The sequence below is a fragment of the Cavenderia fasciculata genome, assembly GCF_000203815.1.
Source record: "Cavenderia fasciculata unplaced genomic scaffold Scf_Dfasci-G-o-33e01.r1-3, whole genome shotgun sequence".
NCBI lineage: Eukaryota > Evosea > Eumycetozoa > Acytosteliales > Cavenderiaceae > Cavenderia > Cavenderia fasciculata.
In genome coordinates this window covers 320021-337706 of record NW_004457734.1, presented here as the reverse complement: position 1 = coordinate 337706, position 17686 = coordinate 320021, and the positions used below count along the sequence as shown (strand labels likewise).

At 34.0% G+C, this 17686-nt stretch overlaps 7 protein-coding genes across 7 annotated transcripts; 3 read left to right on the top strand and 4 right to left on the bottom strand.

Annotated features, from left to right (window-relative positions):
• Positions 1–104: 104 nt before the first annotated feature.
• DFA_04352 (uncharacterized protein) lies at positions 105–2558 on the bottom strand (the record flags this gene model as incomplete). Its single annotated transcript, XM_004360028.1, has 3 exons — positions 105–880; positions 1508–2222; positions 2445–2558. 3 exons carry the CDS (start codon positions 2556–2558, stop codon positions 105–107), a joined length of 1605 nt encoding a protein of 534 aa, XP_004360085.1.
• Positions 2559–3078: 520 nt separating this feature from the next.
• DFA_04351 (uncharacterized protein) lies at positions 3079–4568 on the top strand (the record flags this gene model as incomplete). Its single annotated transcript, XM_004360027.1, has 4 exons — positions 3079–3220; positions 3317–3667; positions 3767–4441; positions 4522–4568. 4 exons carry the CDS (start codon positions 3079–3081, stop codon positions 4566–4568), a joined length of 1215 nt encoding a protein of 404 aa, XP_004360084.1.
• A 60-nt stretch (positions 4569–4628) lies between these two features.
• Positions 4629–6022, top strand: DFA_04350 (uncharacterized protein; the record flags this gene model as incomplete). The annotated part of the gene is made up of 3 exons (XM_004360026.1): positions 4629–4824; positions 4912–5253; positions 5343–6022. The coding sequence occupies 3 exons, from the start codon at positions 4629–4631 to the stop codon at positions 6020–6022; spliced, it is 1218 nt and encodes a 405-aa protein (XP_004360083.1).
• Positions 6023–6270: 248 nt separating this feature from the next.
• DFA_04349 (multi antimicrobial extrusion family protein) lies at positions 6271–8108 on the bottom strand (the record flags this gene model as incomplete). Its single annotated transcript, XM_004360025.1, has 6 exons — positions 6271–6285; positions 6321–6500; positions 6595–7191; positions 7276–7550; positions 7624–7814; positions 7882–8108. 6 exons carry the CDS (start codon positions 8106–8108, stop codon positions 6271–6273), a joined length of 1485 nt encoding a protein of 494 aa, XP_004360082.1.
• Positions 8109–8548: 440 nt separating this feature from the next.
• DFA_04348 (multi antimicrobial extrusion family protein) lies at positions 8549–10618 on the bottom strand (the record flags this gene model as incomplete). The annotated part of the gene is made up of 4 exons (XM_004360024.1): positions 8549–9495; positions 9548–9869; positions 9950–10224; positions 10303–10618. 4 exons carry the CDS (start codon positions 10616–10618, stop codon positions 8549–8551), a joined length of 1860 nt encoding a protein of 619 aa, XP_004360081.1.
• A 626-nt stretch (positions 10619–11244) lies between these two features.
• Positions 11245–16414, bottom strand: DFA_04347 (uncharacterized protein; the record flags this gene model as incomplete). Its single annotated transcript, XM_004360023.1, has 6 exons — positions 11245–12295; positions 12388–15069; positions 15454–15645; positions 15772–15905; positions 16008–16091; positions 16211–16414. The coding sequence occupies 6 exons, from the start codon at positions 16412–16414 to the stop codon at positions 11245–11247; spliced, it is 4347 nt and encodes a 1448-aa protein (XP_004360080.1).
• Positions 16415–16997: 583 nt separating this feature from the next.
• DFA_04346 (uncharacterized protein) lies at positions 16998–17645 on the top strand (the record flags this gene model as incomplete). Its single annotated transcript, XM_004360022.1, has 2 exons — positions 16998–17463; positions 17623–17645. The coding sequence occupies 2 exons, from the start codon at positions 16998–17000 to the stop codon at positions 17643–17645; spliced, it is 489 nt and encodes a 162-aa protein (XP_004360079.1).
• Between the last annotated feature and the right edge of the window lie 41 nt (positions 17646–17686).

The window sequence follows — 17686 nt, the reverse complement described above, 5'->3', positions numbered from 1 at the left end:
CTTTTACAAATCTACCAGAATACATTATTCATCTGTCATTAAGCGCCAGAAAAGTATAATATCATATTAATGTGTATGTATAAATAATTATATATTATTATTATTTATTTTTTCCAATATTTTCTATTCTTTTCAACAATTCTACGAACAACACTATTTTCATTAAAAAGTGATCCAAAATTTAAAATACCTTCATACATTGTTGTTGGATTACTACTATTATTATTATTATTATTATTATTATTATTATTATTATTTTGATTTTGATTTTGATTTTCATTAATTTTTGGATTATGTTTGTTTGTAAAAAAATGAATGACTGGAATGAGACCATATTCAAAAGCATCGGTTCTGAATTTAGAATAGGTATAAGTATTTTGTTTGACGATGGATTCAAAATGGGAAATGTAGAGGATGATGGTTTGACTGTGATAGTTTGTAAAAGCTTGGGTGAGGAGAGATCCCATTAGTTGGCACCAAGTAGTTGTCTTGCTTGTACTGAGATCCTTGTTGTCGAGTTGGATTAATAACAACTTTGTAATATCGAGTTGTCCTGACAGAATACTCATCTCAAGACCGCCAAGAAGATTGTCCGAGTTGAAATAAGACTGACCATGCTCGACGAAATGTTCGACCATGTCGAGGTGACCACGCTCGACGACTGACTCGAGGGTCGATGGCCAACATGGGAAATTACGGTCGGTAAAATATTTTACAACGTCGAGATGGTTATTGATGGCCGCTTGAAAGATAGCGTCGCGGATAATGTGTGCTCGACGCGCCAACTCTTGCGGGTTCTTGGCAAGTGTTTCCATGAGGAAATGGACGATTGACAAGTGTCCGTTAGAGCAAGCGTGTTTGATGGCGTGAAGACTACCCTCTGTACGTGTCTGGTACAAGTATTGCACGATATCAGTGTACCCTCCGAGGGCGGCCGTGTCAATAGCCAGATGGTTAAAGGATGTCTCGGCGCTCGGTGTGGCGCTGATCAACTTGACGAGCGCCAATGACCCCGTCTGGATGATACTCGCCACCACGTTGGTGTCAAATTCAAAGACAAAGCGGTAGCGGTCGATCATGTCCCATATCATGTCGAGTCGACCCTTTCCGCGCAACAACAGCACAATCTCGCTCGTCGTCGCCAGCTGCAGCGAGCGGTCGCGTGTCGCGGTGGGTGTGTCGACCTGATCCATCTGCTTGATGAGAATGTCCAGCGACTCTTTCTCGACGATACGTGCGATACGGTGCACGAGCTCGTCGGTCGCCGCGTCATCCTCTGTCACGGCACGTGTCGCTTCGACCAACGCCATTCGCATGCACGGGCGCACATCCTTGCGTGTCTCGACCGTCGTCAATATCAATTCGGCAACATCCGCCTGTTTGTCGGCAATGGCAGTTGCCAGCACACTGTGAAAATTAGCATCGATATGACCTACACGTCCCAACACCATCGTTACAAACGACAGTGACAGCAGTGACGGGTGAATATGTGTGACACGCCATTTACTCGGCTTGCCGTAATCGTCAACACACTCGACATGCTCTAACAGATACTCGGCAATCTCTGCATACCCTGCGCTCAATGCCGCACCAAGCGCACTGCTCGTGCAGTAGTTTCGGTCGTTACCCGAGATACTAGTCACACCTCGCATCGAGTAGAGTAGTTTGATTGCATTTAAGTTACGTGCACCCGCCGCAATAGTGTATGCCAAAAACGACGCGCGACCAGTCGCACTTGGAAGATGCGGTGGGTTGTCAAACAAGTACTGCAACACCTCGCACCGATTGTCCGCCGCACCCGCTGCAAAGTTGTACACGTCCTCGGATAGACCCACAGTCCGACGCGCAGCCATAAACTTTATGACCTCTACATTATCCCACTGTGCGGCACTCTTTGCAATCTCTTCCCAACCAGTACCCGCCTTGAACTTTAAGTTATCATGTACCACCTCTAGAATCTCCAAGTTATTTGCCGCTTTTTTCATTGTACGTGCATTGTATGTAATCTCGGTGGTTGACGCGTCAACGTAGAGTGCTACGTGTTTGTCCAGTGCCAATAGCAGCATCTCTACATCATTGTTGATGAGAGCACACTCGTAGCACCGTTTGAGAAAGTTGATGGGCACTTTAAAACCACTTATTCTTGCTTGTTGGAAGAACAGTTCCATCATCTCGCGATCCAACATGTGCAGCGAGTCGTAAGATACATCTTGTAGATCGATCTTTAAAGCAAACGTGTCGATCAAATGACGCACGATTCTATGGCACCGACACCTCACAGCCTCTGCAAAGAGATGAGTGTTGCCCGCGGGAAAGACAGCGCGAATGTCCTTGTCAAAATGCTTGATAAACAACTCTTGCTTGCCATACCTAATCATCTGATACAACGACAATGACTCGTCAATCACACGACCCTTTAACGACTTTACATCCAATATCTTTACATGTATCTCTTTGGCATGATGAAATATCAGTCGAAGTACCAACTTGTTTGAAAATACTCTATGAATTGCTAACCCTAATCTTCCATCTATATTACTATTACTACTATTGTACATTATTCTTTTATTACATATATATACAAATACAAATACAAACAAATAAACAAATAAACAAATTAAAAGATTAAAAATAAGGGTCGTCGCCTCTCTTTGATGAATCACCTCATCGACCAAAGATTAATCTTTTTTTTTAATTATTTTTTTGTGGGAAACAATCTTGAACTATAATCGAAGAAAATGACGGAAATGATTCTAAAATTAGAAACATAGGTACATACCTACATACATACATGGATCTATAGATAACTATAGAATATTGAACCTTGAATGGGGAGGGGGGGGGGGGGGGGGGGGGGGAGGGACTAATGATACAATTTATTAAAATTTGAACATGTAAAGATAGTATTTAATCTTAAAAAAAATCTGAGAACTAACTTTTGGTGACACATGCAACGATGACATAGTTATTATAATTGTGTTGCTTTTAATCCTATGCAAGTAGTACTAGTTTTGATGAAAACAAATCATTAGTATTGGCATACTGATAATAATCATTCAGCAACATACTACGATGATGATGACTGATCTTCTACCACGACTACTACAAAAGTTCAACCGTGAGACACTAGCATCAGTTGTATCACATCGACTACACCATCTTTCATTGGCAGACAAGATTGTTTGTGGTTCAATTGTAGCATATGGTTTATTCACTGCTGGTTTGTATTATTCATCATCATCATCATTATCATCAGTACATATTAATTGAGCGTTTATTTCTTTCTCCTACTATTTAGGATACACATATTTTAAAGAAAGATCAACCTCTGAATTGGCAATTGGAGATAATGCAAAGGAGTACTTGACAAGACTACACGATGAAGTATTGGAAGATAAATCATTTCAAAAGTTTGTACTACACTTGGAAGGGGTGTCTCAACTACGTAGACTTTTGAAAAGCAACAAATCACTTACCAAGAGGATATCACAAGACTTTGGATTACTCGCCAAGACTAGTTCAATCTACCTTCCATCACTCTTTGTCATTGACGCTCTCTCTACTAGAATGTGGGTTCACCAAGAAGAGGTTGATCCCCTATACTATGAAACTGCTTTTCTATTTCAATCCATCATGAAAGAGGTAACTTTAATTTTGTGTCAAAATTGTATGTTTCAAACAAAAGATAAAAGATATGAATGAATGAATATATTCTAATATGTATATTTGTTTGTGTTTGTTTGTGTTTGTGTATTTGTATGCTTAGGTAGCGTCGAAAATATTCCATTAGAAATATTTATAAATATTGCAGTTGACAATACGGCAACATGGACCATGAAGATTAGTTCTGCATCGATGATTGCTAATATTGTGATTAGTAGAGGTGCAAAGCGTGTTTGGAGGTTATCCGAACACCTTGAATCCGATATATTAATGGTACTAGATATTTATATTAGAAATGGGTATGACTATGGGTCACCAGAGATTGCAGTGGCTGCTAGTCTCTTGGCCAACCATTTAGCAGGAAACAAACAATACAAACACCAAGACATTGTAGCGAGACATCGTAGTAGAGTAGTATCAATTTTAGGAGGACAATTAGTACTAACCAAGGAGAGATGGTTATTTGAATCATTCCTTTCAGCCATTTCATATGCCACTGGATTCCTATCACCCAAGTCATTGGTTGCAGGGTATGCATTCAACTCTATGTCTCTCAAAAACCCAGGTATTGGTCCAATCACCAAAGCTCTAACTATCCCATTCACAACGATCGTTCCCAACCTCGTATCATACCTCTTCTTCTTTTCAAATCCCTTGTCCTTTGGTCTATTCCAAATCATCGCTCGTCTACCCCATGAACTTTGTCACAACCTCATTTACACCAATCCCCAAAAAAGAACAAACCTATTATATTCCATTAAAATGTCTGAACAACAAGGCAAATAATAACAACAATATAATAATAATAACAAATTAAATATTATTAATTAATATTTAAATTAGATATTTTTTAAAAAGATATTTATGAATATGAAATTTCGACTTGTCCCTTTACATTTTTTTGAAACGCCATCCATCACTCTAATGATCTTCAAGAGATAATTAATATTTAATAATTAATAATAATGTCATTATCAAAATTTAATAGTATATCACCTTTTAAGAGTATTGATATTAATCCATCATCAATCATTCAATCATTACAAGAAAAGATTAGATATGATAAGATTGGTGAACGTGTATTGAATAGATTGTCAAATCTTTCAATCATTGATATGATAGCTTGTACATTTTTTATTGGGTATGGTAGTATTATTGCATGTATGTAGATAGATAGATATATAGCTATATATTTATCTTTAATCGATCATCTAACAAATGAGATTTCTTCATCTATTATATCATTAGATGGATATTTAGATGCAGGTAATGAAATTAGTAAATGGGATGATGAAGAAGAGATTTATAGTGTATTTGAAGCAATGGAAAGAAATTCAAGTATCCCCTCAAAAGTATTAGGTCATTTAAGAGATCTTGATCAAATATTGATGTGTTTAGAACTAAACAAACGATTTGCCAAAAAGGTTGCATCAAACAAACGTTTGTCTTCTAAAATTATCTCATCGATCATGACCGCACTCATTCCAATCACCAATTTTATGGATGATACACAAGATGAAAATGCATACATGTTGATGGATAAATTCGTATTACTTGTTCAGAATATATTAGAAATCATGTTTAGATATTGTATGTTTGTAAACTTGAAAAGATATATATAATCTTTTTTTTTGAAAAGAGTACTGATTATATATCTATCTATTTATTATTATTTTTAGGTGATATTGATCAAATACCATTAAATACAATGGTGGATACACTTCAATTTGATGTATCGGTAGCACTTAAAATGTTTTATTTATTGGCTATTTCATTGGCTATTTTGGATCGACCTAAACAAGTCGTTGTATTGTGTCCAGAGAATACGCTGAGAGTATTTACAACACTGATTGATATGCAATTGGATATGGGGTATCCCCACATTCGGTTGGCTGCATCGGTTTTGGCCAACTATGAAAGCAGCACAAGTGCAGTGACTAAACCAATCAATCCTCACAAGAGCTTGGCAGTTAAACTATTTGGTCCAAAAATATTTATTCACTGGGAAGAGAAACTATCGATCGTTGCATTATCAGCGGTTTGTGTAGGAACTAAATTAGTTTCACCAACCATGATGGCAATCCACTTGTTGAGAAGATCGATACCAGCAAGATCACTCACCTACCAATTTAACAACTTTTTTACCCGTTCGTTGGCCGTCTTTGGTGGTATGGTTATCCCAGACGTATGCGAATTCCTCTCACAATCCTATCGATCATATATTGCTGGTTACGCATCTGTTTATTTAATACCTGGAACAATCATTATGTTTATCATTTCTAATCGAAATACTACAAGATCACAAATCTACGAACAAATAACATCTGAAAATAAGCAAAGAAGACAGACCTTAAATTAAATCAATAAAAATAATTAATTAAATATTTATTTTAAATATCATCTAAACTACTTCTACTACTACAACTTATATTACTATTGCTATCTTCACCAATACTATTAATACTAGTATCACTATCTATTTGTTCCATATATAATTGTTTATATGAATTTAATTTCTTTTTTGAAACGTTATCCATGTCAAATAATAAACTATCATCATCATTGTGCAAAGTTGTATTGGTACGTTTACATGCCAATAATACTTGTTCATTCCAATCGATTCTATAAATAACAATACCAAAAAGTATAGAACATACAAATAATCCAATATTTAGTCCCCACCATAATCCATAGACTGTATGATAGAGAAGAGGTATCATATGACTAAATGTAAATGCAGCAGACAATGGTAATCCAATTAAATAAAATGATCCAAAATTTAAAATAGCTCCCAATGAATTCTTTCCAACTCCTCTTACAATTCCTTGACATGTTGTCTAAAATGAAAAATATTTAAATGATTAATAAATAAATACTTTATATATATTACTATATTTCTTTTGTTAAATATTTAATATTTGATTTACATACTTGATATCCATCAAATAATTTTGAAAGTGCAGATAATGGAATTAAACCTGATACCAAATGAATCACTTCTTTATCTTTTGAATACAATTTACCAATTATATTTCTTGTTGTGTATTGGAATGTTGAACTAATCAAGATAATGATGGTTGTAATGATAAATGCAACTCGAAGAGATTTCTTTATAGTTTCTACCTTTTTAGCACCCAATAATTGTCCAATTCGAATTGAAACAGCTATTGACAGAGAAAATGGTAACATGAAATTTAAAAGATTAAAATTCATTGTAATAGAGTGAGCATCTAAACTAACAGGATTCAATAAACCAGCCATTAAAGTTAGAATTTCAAATCCCCATCCTTCAAATACCAATTGCAATCCAGATGGCACACCAATTGAAAGATATTGTTTCAAACCATCCAATGAAAATGTTTCTTTATCAAATCCAAACCATGTTTGAATAGGGGATTGATGTAATTTAAAATGATAAATCCATCCCAATAATCCAAAAAATCCAAATGTCTTTGCTATACTAGTTGCCATTGAACTACCAATCACTCCAAATCCCATTATATTTATAAATAAATAATTTAATACAATCTAAATTATTAAAAGTATATAATATAATATTATTAATAAGAGAGCTCACTATTATGTTTGTAATGTTTTTAATAGTTTTCATACATTTAATAAATTAAATAATATTCCAATGAGAATACATGGTATCATAATACCTTGAGTTTGTAAATATTTTTGTAAAATGGTTAAACCACAACCAAACCATAATCCAGGGATCATATAGATGGTATAGCTTTGAGTTATCATTGCAATCTCTGGATCTTGTCGAATTAATATTAAAATGTTACCAGTAAAACACCATAAAATTGATAGTAAAGTATTAAATACTATTGATACAATAATTGCTCTTTGAACAGTTAATCCAATTAATTTAAATTGTTCTAAAAAAAAAAAGAAAATTAATTAATTTCTAGACTTGAAATATTTGTTCTTTTATCTTTTGTTTTTTCTTACTAGCACCAAAAGATTGACTAATTAAAGTATCCATAGCATTTAAAGTACCAATTGATAATGCAGAAGTAGCAAATTGCCAAGTATTTCCAAGAGCAACTGCAGCAAATTCATTTTTTCCAATATGTCCAACAAATACCAAATTAATAAATATATAGGCAACAGAGAATAATAAATTTGATACTAATATTGGCCTTTTTATATATTAAATAAATGTATTAATAAATAAATGATCGTCATTGTATCTTTCTAATTACATACCAAGTCCATTTTAACAATAATATAAATTCATCTTTATTTAATTGAAATGAAGTATTTATTGTTGAATCTGATTCATCTAAAAGTTCTTGATCATCAAAAACTTGATCATTGTCTATTGTAATATTACTATGACTGATATTATTATCTTGTTTCCCTTTTATGATATCATCTTCATCATCCTTGTGATTATATATAATATTAATAATTGGGTTGGATGATACTGTCATTCTATTATCACCACTATCTATCTATCTATCTATTATATGTATACTTATTTCTTTCAAAGAGAGAGAATTAGAATTAATAGTTTACATAATTCTTAAACCTCTTGTATAATAATTGGTCCTTAATATTAAATATTAATATATGATAATAATAACCCCCCAATGAACAACCAATGTAAAATCTAATGTCACCCCCACATCGTATTGATTAGTCGTTCGTTCAGAGTGGTGTGTACGGTAGGGGAGGGGGGTTGTTATAATCTTAAGGGGGTGGGTTGTCGTCGAATACTCTACACAAAAGCAAAAAGTATTTTCAAAAAATATATATTATTATCTTTAAACCTGATTTATCCTTATATAATTTGTTATTATTATTATTATTATTATTATTTATATTTATATATTGTAATCCTCTGTTCGTTGTGAATAGTGTGTATTTATTTCTATATATCATTATCAATCGTATCACTATGATGATTATGATTTAATACAATCGAAGATGATGGTATTGTCCGAGTTGTAGACTGATCATCGTCATCATCATCTTGTTCGTCTTCATCACTATCACTATTACTATTACTACTACTTCTATCACCATCTTGTTCATTCATTAAACCTATCTTTTCTTCTTTTTTATGATGTTGTTGTTTCTTTTTCTTTTCCTTTTCTTTTCTTTTGATAGTTTCCATTTCAGCTCCATCAATTGAAATATCTTCAGAATTGGTTTGACTATCTCCTTGTTCTTGGTCTTCTTTATCTTGTTTGTCTTTTTCAAGACCAAGAGTTTCTTCTTCATCCATAAGACCACCTGCTCCATCGGCAGCTGTACGAGCAAGTGCACGTTCCATTTCAGCATTCCAGTCTATACGATTAACAACAATACCAAGAATGATGGCACATGCAGCCAGACCACAAGAGAGACCTATCCAAAGTCCATAGACTTTGTGCATAACGACAAACGTCAAAACACTCGAGATGGGCAATCCAACCAGATAGAAAGCTGTAAAATTGATGACTGCACCAATCTTGTTTTTACCAACACCTCTAATGATACCTTGACACGTAGTTTGGAAGCCATCGAATATTTGGAACAATGCTGAAATGGGTAACAACTTGGCAACCATTTGTCGTACTTCAATATCCGACGAATAGATGCTACCAATAAAATGTCGTGAAAAGAATTGTGTACTCGACACTACCATCATAAAGACTATAGATATACCAAAACCAATACGTGTCGTACGTTTGGCCATTTGTGGTTGTCTAGCACCTAAAAGTTGTCCAATTCGAACAGACAATGCAATCGACAATGACAATGGAATCATAAATGTCATCAATGTAAAATTCATTGCAATTGAATGTGCATCTAAACTTGTTGGTCCCAATAATCCTAAAATAGAATAGAAATAGAAAAGAAATAGAATATTAATACCAAATTATACTAGTATTGGGTTGAGTTTGAGTTTGATTTGATTTACCAGCTAAAATAGTTAAGATTTCAAAACCACAACCTTCAAATACCATTTGAAGTCCTGCAGGGACACCAAGATGCAAATATTCCTTTAAACCTGAAATGGAAAGTGCTTGTCTTGAGAATCCATACCATGTCTTTACAGGTCTCTCATGTAGCTTGAAAAAGTAGATCCATCCAAGTAAAGCAAAGAATGAAATAGTCTTTGATAAACTAGTTGCCAATGAACAACCTATCACACCCATTCCACCATCTCCTCTAACTCCATGAACAAATATAAAATTAAATATTGCCTATAAAAAACAAAAAAAAAAGAATTAATTAACTTAATTTGTAAATATTATTATATATATTTATATCTTCTCAGACTTACATTTGCAATATTTAAAATAACTCCAACAACAATACTTGATTTCATAATACCTTGAGCTTGTAAATATTTTTCAAGAATGGTGAGTAATGTACCAAGCCATAAACCTGGTAACATGTAGGTAGTATATTGTTGTGTAAGTAATGCTACATGTTGATCTTGATGCATTGCTACCATAATTGGGTATGTAAATATCCATAATATTGAAATGAAAAAACAATATATAATTGAAATAATGGCAGCTCTTTGAACAGTTACACCAATTAATTGATAGTTTTCTAAAAAAAGAGAATTAATTAGTTTCCTTTTACCTTTCTTCTATTCTTTGTTCTTTTGTTCTTTTTCTTTGTTCTTACTTGCACCATAAGATTGACTAATTAAAGTATCCATAGCATTTAAAGTACCAATTGCAATTGCAGAAGTTGAGAATTGCCAAGTGTTTCCAAGAGCAACAGCAGCCAATTCATCCTTTCCCAGACGTCCTGCAAATGCCATATTTACAAACAAATAGGCAACATTATTTAATATATTTGCAATTAATACTGGCCAAATCCATTCCAATAAAAATATGATTTCCTCTTTACTATCTTTTAAAGTATTTTTGACATTATGATATTTCTCTTTGGCTAATGCTTCAACATCAAGTTGTGAAATTGATTTTGGTAAAGTCATCTTTTTTTCTTTCTTCTTCTTCTTTTTATTTCTATTTCTATTCTCTTGTTTGAAGTAGTCAGTGTCGTTGTCGTTGTCGTTGTTATGTGAATTTAATGTAATATCGTTCTTTTGTGTTGTTCACATTTATAAATGATATTATTTGTTTGGGAAGTTAATGTTTGATTGTTACGAAATAAAACAATAATAAACTCTCCCCTTGCTACTAATACTAATGAGAATGAATGAATGTTGATTCCTCCTTCTCTCGTTCTCTCGTTCTCTTTTTTAATGTAAAGATTTAAGTAATAATTAAAATGAAATTGAAAGGAACGAATAGAATGAATCGATCACTCGGTCTGTTGCGCGTAGAGAGGTGTTCTTTTTTGTTGTTGTTGGTCTGTCTGACAACACGCAAACGTTAAGAATGTTTTGAAAACGAACCCCCCTTCTCGCTTGTAGTTACTCACTTTTGAATTGTTTTTGTTTTTTCTTAAAAGTAGGATATTTATTTTTGTTCTAAACACTGGTGTTCATCTCATCCTATTTTGGTCATCGATCTTGATATAAATAAATTGTTGGAATATATATATTTATATCTTCTCATCTATCCTTACATCTTTAAATTAAATATATGTATATTTAATTTATTTATTATTTTTTGGATTGGGTGGTTTAGTTGTAGTTGTTGAACGATTAGATAAAACACTTTGAATAACTTCCTTTCTATTATTCTTTGTATTCATACCCATACCTTGGAATCCACCAACCATATTGGTCATCATTTGTTGCATAATATTACGTTTATCTGTTCTTTCAACAATCTTTTTAATATTTGCATTTGATCTTTCAATCTCTTTGGTGAAATCTAATTGATCCTTGGTATTGCTTGATTGACCCTTTTTACCATTATTGTCTTTGTTATTCAATTCCTCTTCAACAAATCTATCCATATCAGATTTTGGTTTTGATCTTTTGGTTGATTGTTCAATTTGTGATTTGTGTCGTTGGTATAGTTTACGTTCAGAAGGTTGCATATTTTGTACTTTTTGTTGTTCCAATTGTCTTTCCAACGTTTGAATGAGTTCACGTTGAGAACTTGCACTTTGACGCATTGCCTTGTTAATCTTTGGTTTCTTGTCTTCTTCAAATTGAATTTGATCCTTTTCATCCAATCTATGCATACTATCATTATCAAATCTCTTTTTCTTTTTTCCTCCTCCTCTTGATCCGTCATTATCTTCTAGGTCATTATCATTGTCTTCAACTGATTCACTTTGATCGACACTAGAGTCAATGTTGAATAATGAATCTGCCTTTGATGAGAATTTACCTTCCTTGGCCAATTTCTCAAGAATCTTTCTGTCGGTGGCACTGAGATCCTTCATCCATTCGTCTTGCTTCTTTGTCTTTTCAGCCTTTTTCTTCTTTTCCAAATCAGCATCTACTCTACGTCCTGGTGTTTCATCGATCAAATCACGTAATTCTTCTTCTGCCTTGTTCATTGTGAATTGAACTCTATCCTTTTTAACCAGTGTCAAAGATGTATCGGCAGTCTCTGGATTCAACAACTTGTCAATCTCTGATTGTGGCATTTGATTTCTTGAAATAATCCAATTCACTACATTTTTATCCAATACCATCGCATCACTCCAAAATGATTTTCTTGCTTCTTTATATAATTGTTTTCCATGTGATCTAAAAAATTAAATATTTAAATTAAAATATTAATAATTAATCTTTTTTTTTCTTTTTTTTTCTTTTTTTTAATATTTTAATATGTTTCATACCTAGCAATAGTCATACGCTTTAAATCGGCATCAGGTGTACAAACATCCATTGTAACATGACCACCACGTTTAAATGGAGCTTCATTGATTCTTGACCAAGGTTTGGTGGGTTGAGATTCTTCGGGTCCGTAAATATCATTTTGACGAACAAGTTGGTTGGGAATGGTGGAGCCAACCATCTTGGACATGGCAATGTAAGAGTACTTTTCATCTTCAAATGAGACTGTTGATTTGGGACCTTTGGCAAGTTTTTGGAATATGGGACGTTCAACACGTTGTGAAAAATGACACCAAGAGTTGTGACCCATTGGACAACGTTCAGAGTGTGGACATGGAGCTACTACTTGTGCCTGACATGTCTTTTCGTTGGTCAAACGATCGGTTGGGAGATCCAACAACATTTGACGCATCTCTCTGACAAGACTGAACCCGATGGGTGTGCCGGGCTCGAGGAGTACGAGCATGCCTGATGGCTTGACATGTCTCCATAGATCTGCTACAAGAGTACGACGTGACTCTTGATCGGGCAATTCACTCAGCACATAACTAGCGACGACCAGGTCACTTTGAAGACCTTCGTGAATATGTCCGTAGGATGTCATTTGGTGTCTGTTTGGTTGTAAGAGGAATTGAGACCATTGGATACCGTCGGTACTTCCCTCTAACATCTTTTTAGCAATGTCGGTCATAAAGGTGCTTGGCTCAACTGCACGAATCGATTGTAGCGAGTTGGTACCTTCTTCACCCCATATTTGACGGGCCGACCAAATGACAGTACCCGGGCCGCTGCCATAGTCCATCATAGTCTTGGGTTGAAAGTTGGGAATTCGATCGGCAATCTCTTGAAACACTCTGTGGGTGCACGAGTAGACGCCTGGCATTCTATGTGCGGCGTAGGCGAGCGCTTCGCCAGGGCCATAGTTGATGACAGGCTTCTCCTCGGGTGCCACCTTGAACGGCGTCTCCTTGTCGATCACTTCAGACCGCGTACGATTACGCAATCTATCCGACAACATGGCAGCATCAGCTCTCAACTTGGCAGTTGAATTACCCTTTAATTGTTGTGTAATCTTTCGTTTCAATTGTATTGGAATTTGTATAGACCCAATCTTCCAATGTCTAAGATAATCATAATGTTTTCTATCGTATGATTCTTCCTCTTCATCATATTCTTCTTCTCCATTATAATCATCTTGTCTTTCTATTATTTCACCGTCCATTATGTTTGTGGTTGATTCTTCTTCATTGTCTTCGACATATCTTGAACTAACATGTTTTCTAGCCAATTGATCCAATTCTTGTTCAGTGATTTCACCAGCTTGATATCGAGCATAATCTTCTGGATCGATTTCAACCATGTCATCTTCATCGATACCCAATCGTTTCATTCTCTCTTGTCTCTGTCTCTCTTTGATGGCTAGTTTATTCGACATGAATGCGATACGTTTGAGACGACGTTTCTGTTCCCACTCATCGTCTCCCAAACGAACAGCATCTTGTTCCAAATCATCTCTTTGTTCTTGCATAATATCTTCATATGATTTTGGCAATGTAATGTTTGATTTAACTTTGAGTCTAGACATGTCTGGTAATCCATCTCTATCTCCACCGTCATCCAATTGTTCATCGTCGTCTTGACCCTTTTCACCAACTCCATCCATGTCATCATCATCCATATATTCACTTGGGTGTGGTAGATTACTCCATTTTCCAGTTTTGTCTTGTTCCATCTTTCTTATAATCTCTAGTTCCTTTTGTTCTCTCTCTTCAACTTCTTGACGTTTTTGTTTCATACGACGTTGTACCAATGCAGATCCCAAGTTACGATAGTCTTTCATACGGTCTTGGTAGAGTGTCTCGTCGACCAAAAAGTCACCACCATCCTGATTCAACGAGTCACGCATAGTCATTTGAGCAGCCCAAAACTCCTTTTTAAACTCCAAGTCGATACGGTCCTTTTCAGCTTCGCTAATCTCTCCCACCACATCACCATCTTCCAATACTTCACCAGTCTCTACATTATTATTCATCAATGCCTTGTAATCATATTTAAATGTCTTGTCATCTGCCTCTCTTATACTCTTTTCTTTTTCTCTTTCTTTTTCAAAATCTACTACTTCAAATGTTGGTGTCGATGATGACGTTGTCAAAGACGATGATGACTGATCTTTATCAGTTGTTGATGACGACGACTTTTTCTTCTTCTTTGTTTCATTTGTTGTAGTTGTAGTTGTAGTAATGTTATTTGCCAATTGAATCTTTTTAATCTTGTCTGCAGATACACCTCCACTACGAATAGATTGTTCAAATTCGTCGATTAGTTGACTCGATGATTTGATCGTTGTAGTAGTCGTTTTCTTTTTCTTCTTTTTGACCTCTTCTCCTCCGTCTGCCACTACTACTGCCTCTTCAACAGTCTCTCCTTCTACTGCGCTACTCTTTTGCTTATTTTCATTTAACTTTTGAACGAGTTGTTTTCTTCTCTCCAATACTCTTTTCAAGTACTCTGAGTTTGGTGAGCCTGATGCTACCACTTTAACACCATCACTCGTTCTCACTACTTTTTGTTGTTGTTTATCATTTTCATTATTATTATTATTACTGTTATCATCATCTGATGGTTTAGTTGTTGTAGAGTATTGTAGTCTGTTTGTGATGCTGCTGATGCTGCTGCTATGGTTACTATTCAACAACACACATTGCTTGATGAATGTGTGTGGTTTTCTTGATAGAAACATGAATGAGTGAGTGTTGACCTTTGATTACTATAGTATCTAGTCTAAGTCTCTACCTATCACACTATTATTGTTATAACAATTTTCTTTCAGACGAAAAGAGTAAAAACCGATCGTTTTTAAATTAAAATTTATTTAATTTTTATTATTATTTTAAATTACAAACATACTCATACCATGGGGAGTTGAACTAATATTTTCTTTATTTTATTCTAGTATCCGAGTTCATATTTATGTATGTATCTCTTTTAAATGATTTCGGAGTAGTTGACAGACTTCAAAATGGGTGCTGTGTCTATACATTTTATAGCTTTTTTAATTGATTTTATGCCCCTTTGCACCTTGGAGTTTTGGGAGAACCAACTCAACCACATCATAGTGTCCATAATTCGAGAGCCCTTTTAATAGTTCTGCAGTACACTTCTCTTTTCTGACGTTGAATAGAAAAGTTGCCATTTCCAAAGGGTTTTCATTCTTTTCAAGAACACTATCAGTGCATCCTTCACTACGATTAAAGTGTAAACTATTAATAGATAATAGATAATAAGCATGGTAGATAATAATAATAATAATAATAATAATAATGTTAGATTATCTATATCTATTAGATATTCGTCGACTTTCTATTGTCTTGTTTTACTCTACATACCTTGACATTTTCAATGTGATAATTGCAAGATGACTTGTCCATAGCATCGGTTGTGCAGCCTTCACTACGATTGAAATGAAGGAACTTGACCACTTCAATGTGTCCATTTTAGCTGCCTCATCCATATAATAGAACTATTTCAAAAGAAAAATAAAAGGTTGGTTAGTATCAAAACGTTGATGATGAATATTTGTGAGCTGTTGGTTGGTTGGTTGGTTGGTAGCTACAATACCTACTTTAACAACCTCTAAATGACCATTTTGAACCACCCCTTCCATAGCATTCTTTGATGCACCTTCGGTTCTATTAAAATGAAGAAACTATATATGTGGTAAATTTATTTTTGGAATAAATCCTACAAAATAAATAATGAAGAAATTAATTTCTTAATTATTTTCTACATTTTTCAATCAATTCTTATTATTATTTTAGTTCTTACCATTGCATAATGACTACAACCTTCAGTACTATTCTCGTGTAAATACTTTACAATGCCAATGAATCCATATTTACAAGCAAAGAACATGTGATCGCGCTGAATATTCATTGAAATGTGATAGTTGTTGTTGTTGTTGTTGTTGTGGTCATTATTAATTTTATACTGACTATATTCTATTCTGCATATCGATATTCTACTTCTCATATCTTTGTTTTCATCTTTCACATAAGCCTTGCATGTAATTAATATTTGTATTTGGCGCTCTTTTATCAATGATTTTGATGGAAAAGACAACACTCTCTTTTTCAAAGAGTATTCAATTCAATCATATCTTCTTGAAGATTAATAGTAGTAGTATTATTTCTTTAACTAATATAAACTCACATCAATCCTGTGAAAGATCAATCACCCCTCACTTTACACCACTTTTGGTTTTTTGTAGTGCTCATACTTTTTATTGACATAAATTATTATATTATCTGATACCAAAAACAACAAACTCGGACATGGACAGTGGTGTATGTACATGTACATGTACTAATACAAACAAAAGTTGATCAACTTTGACTTGAAGATCTTGCATTAATTATAAACAAACATCGCTTTTAAAAGAATTGAACCAAGGACAAAAGACAACTCTGCCGTTTACATTTTTATCTGTCCTCTTCAAGATATATATACCTACCAAAGTTTAAAGTATATTTGTGAATGACTATAAAAAGGATATAGAAATTCTTTTCATATCAATCAACCCAACTCAGTATCCTTATTTATTTATTTATTTATCATGTTTATTCCAATTAGAATAATAATTTCTATATTTTTAATATGTCAATCTATGTTGTTGGTAATTCATGGTGACCCACAATATCAACTTGGATTGGTTAATGCTGCTCGTTCTCAATATGGATTGTCTCCACTTGAAATAGTACCATGTATGATGGACTATGCACAAGCTCATAGTGACTACCAATCGGCTATCAATAGTATGACTCACAATGATCCACGAGGAGACCTTTTCCAAAGAGGTCGTGTCTATGGTGCCATTTTACAATCAGCTGCTGAAAATGTTGCCTATGGAGCTGACGATGACGATACAGTCATGGAAATGTGGTTACAATCACCTGGTCATAGAGCCAATATTCTTGGTCGATCTTCAACTATCATTGGATTTGGAGTCTCTCTTGATGGATCAGGTAGAAAATATTGGACTCAATATTTTGGAAATGGTCAATGTTCAACTGACAATAATAGTTATTATCAAATAAATAATCAAAACAATAATCAAAATAACAATCAAAATAATCAAAACAATAATCAAAATAATCAAAACCAAAATAACCAAAATCAAAATATGAGAAACAAAAATCATTATTATTATGATTTTGATAGAGATGATTATTATTATTAAGAATATCAAAAAACTGTAAAATAAATAAACCATTGTATTTTTATTAAAACCAAAAATCCTTTCAT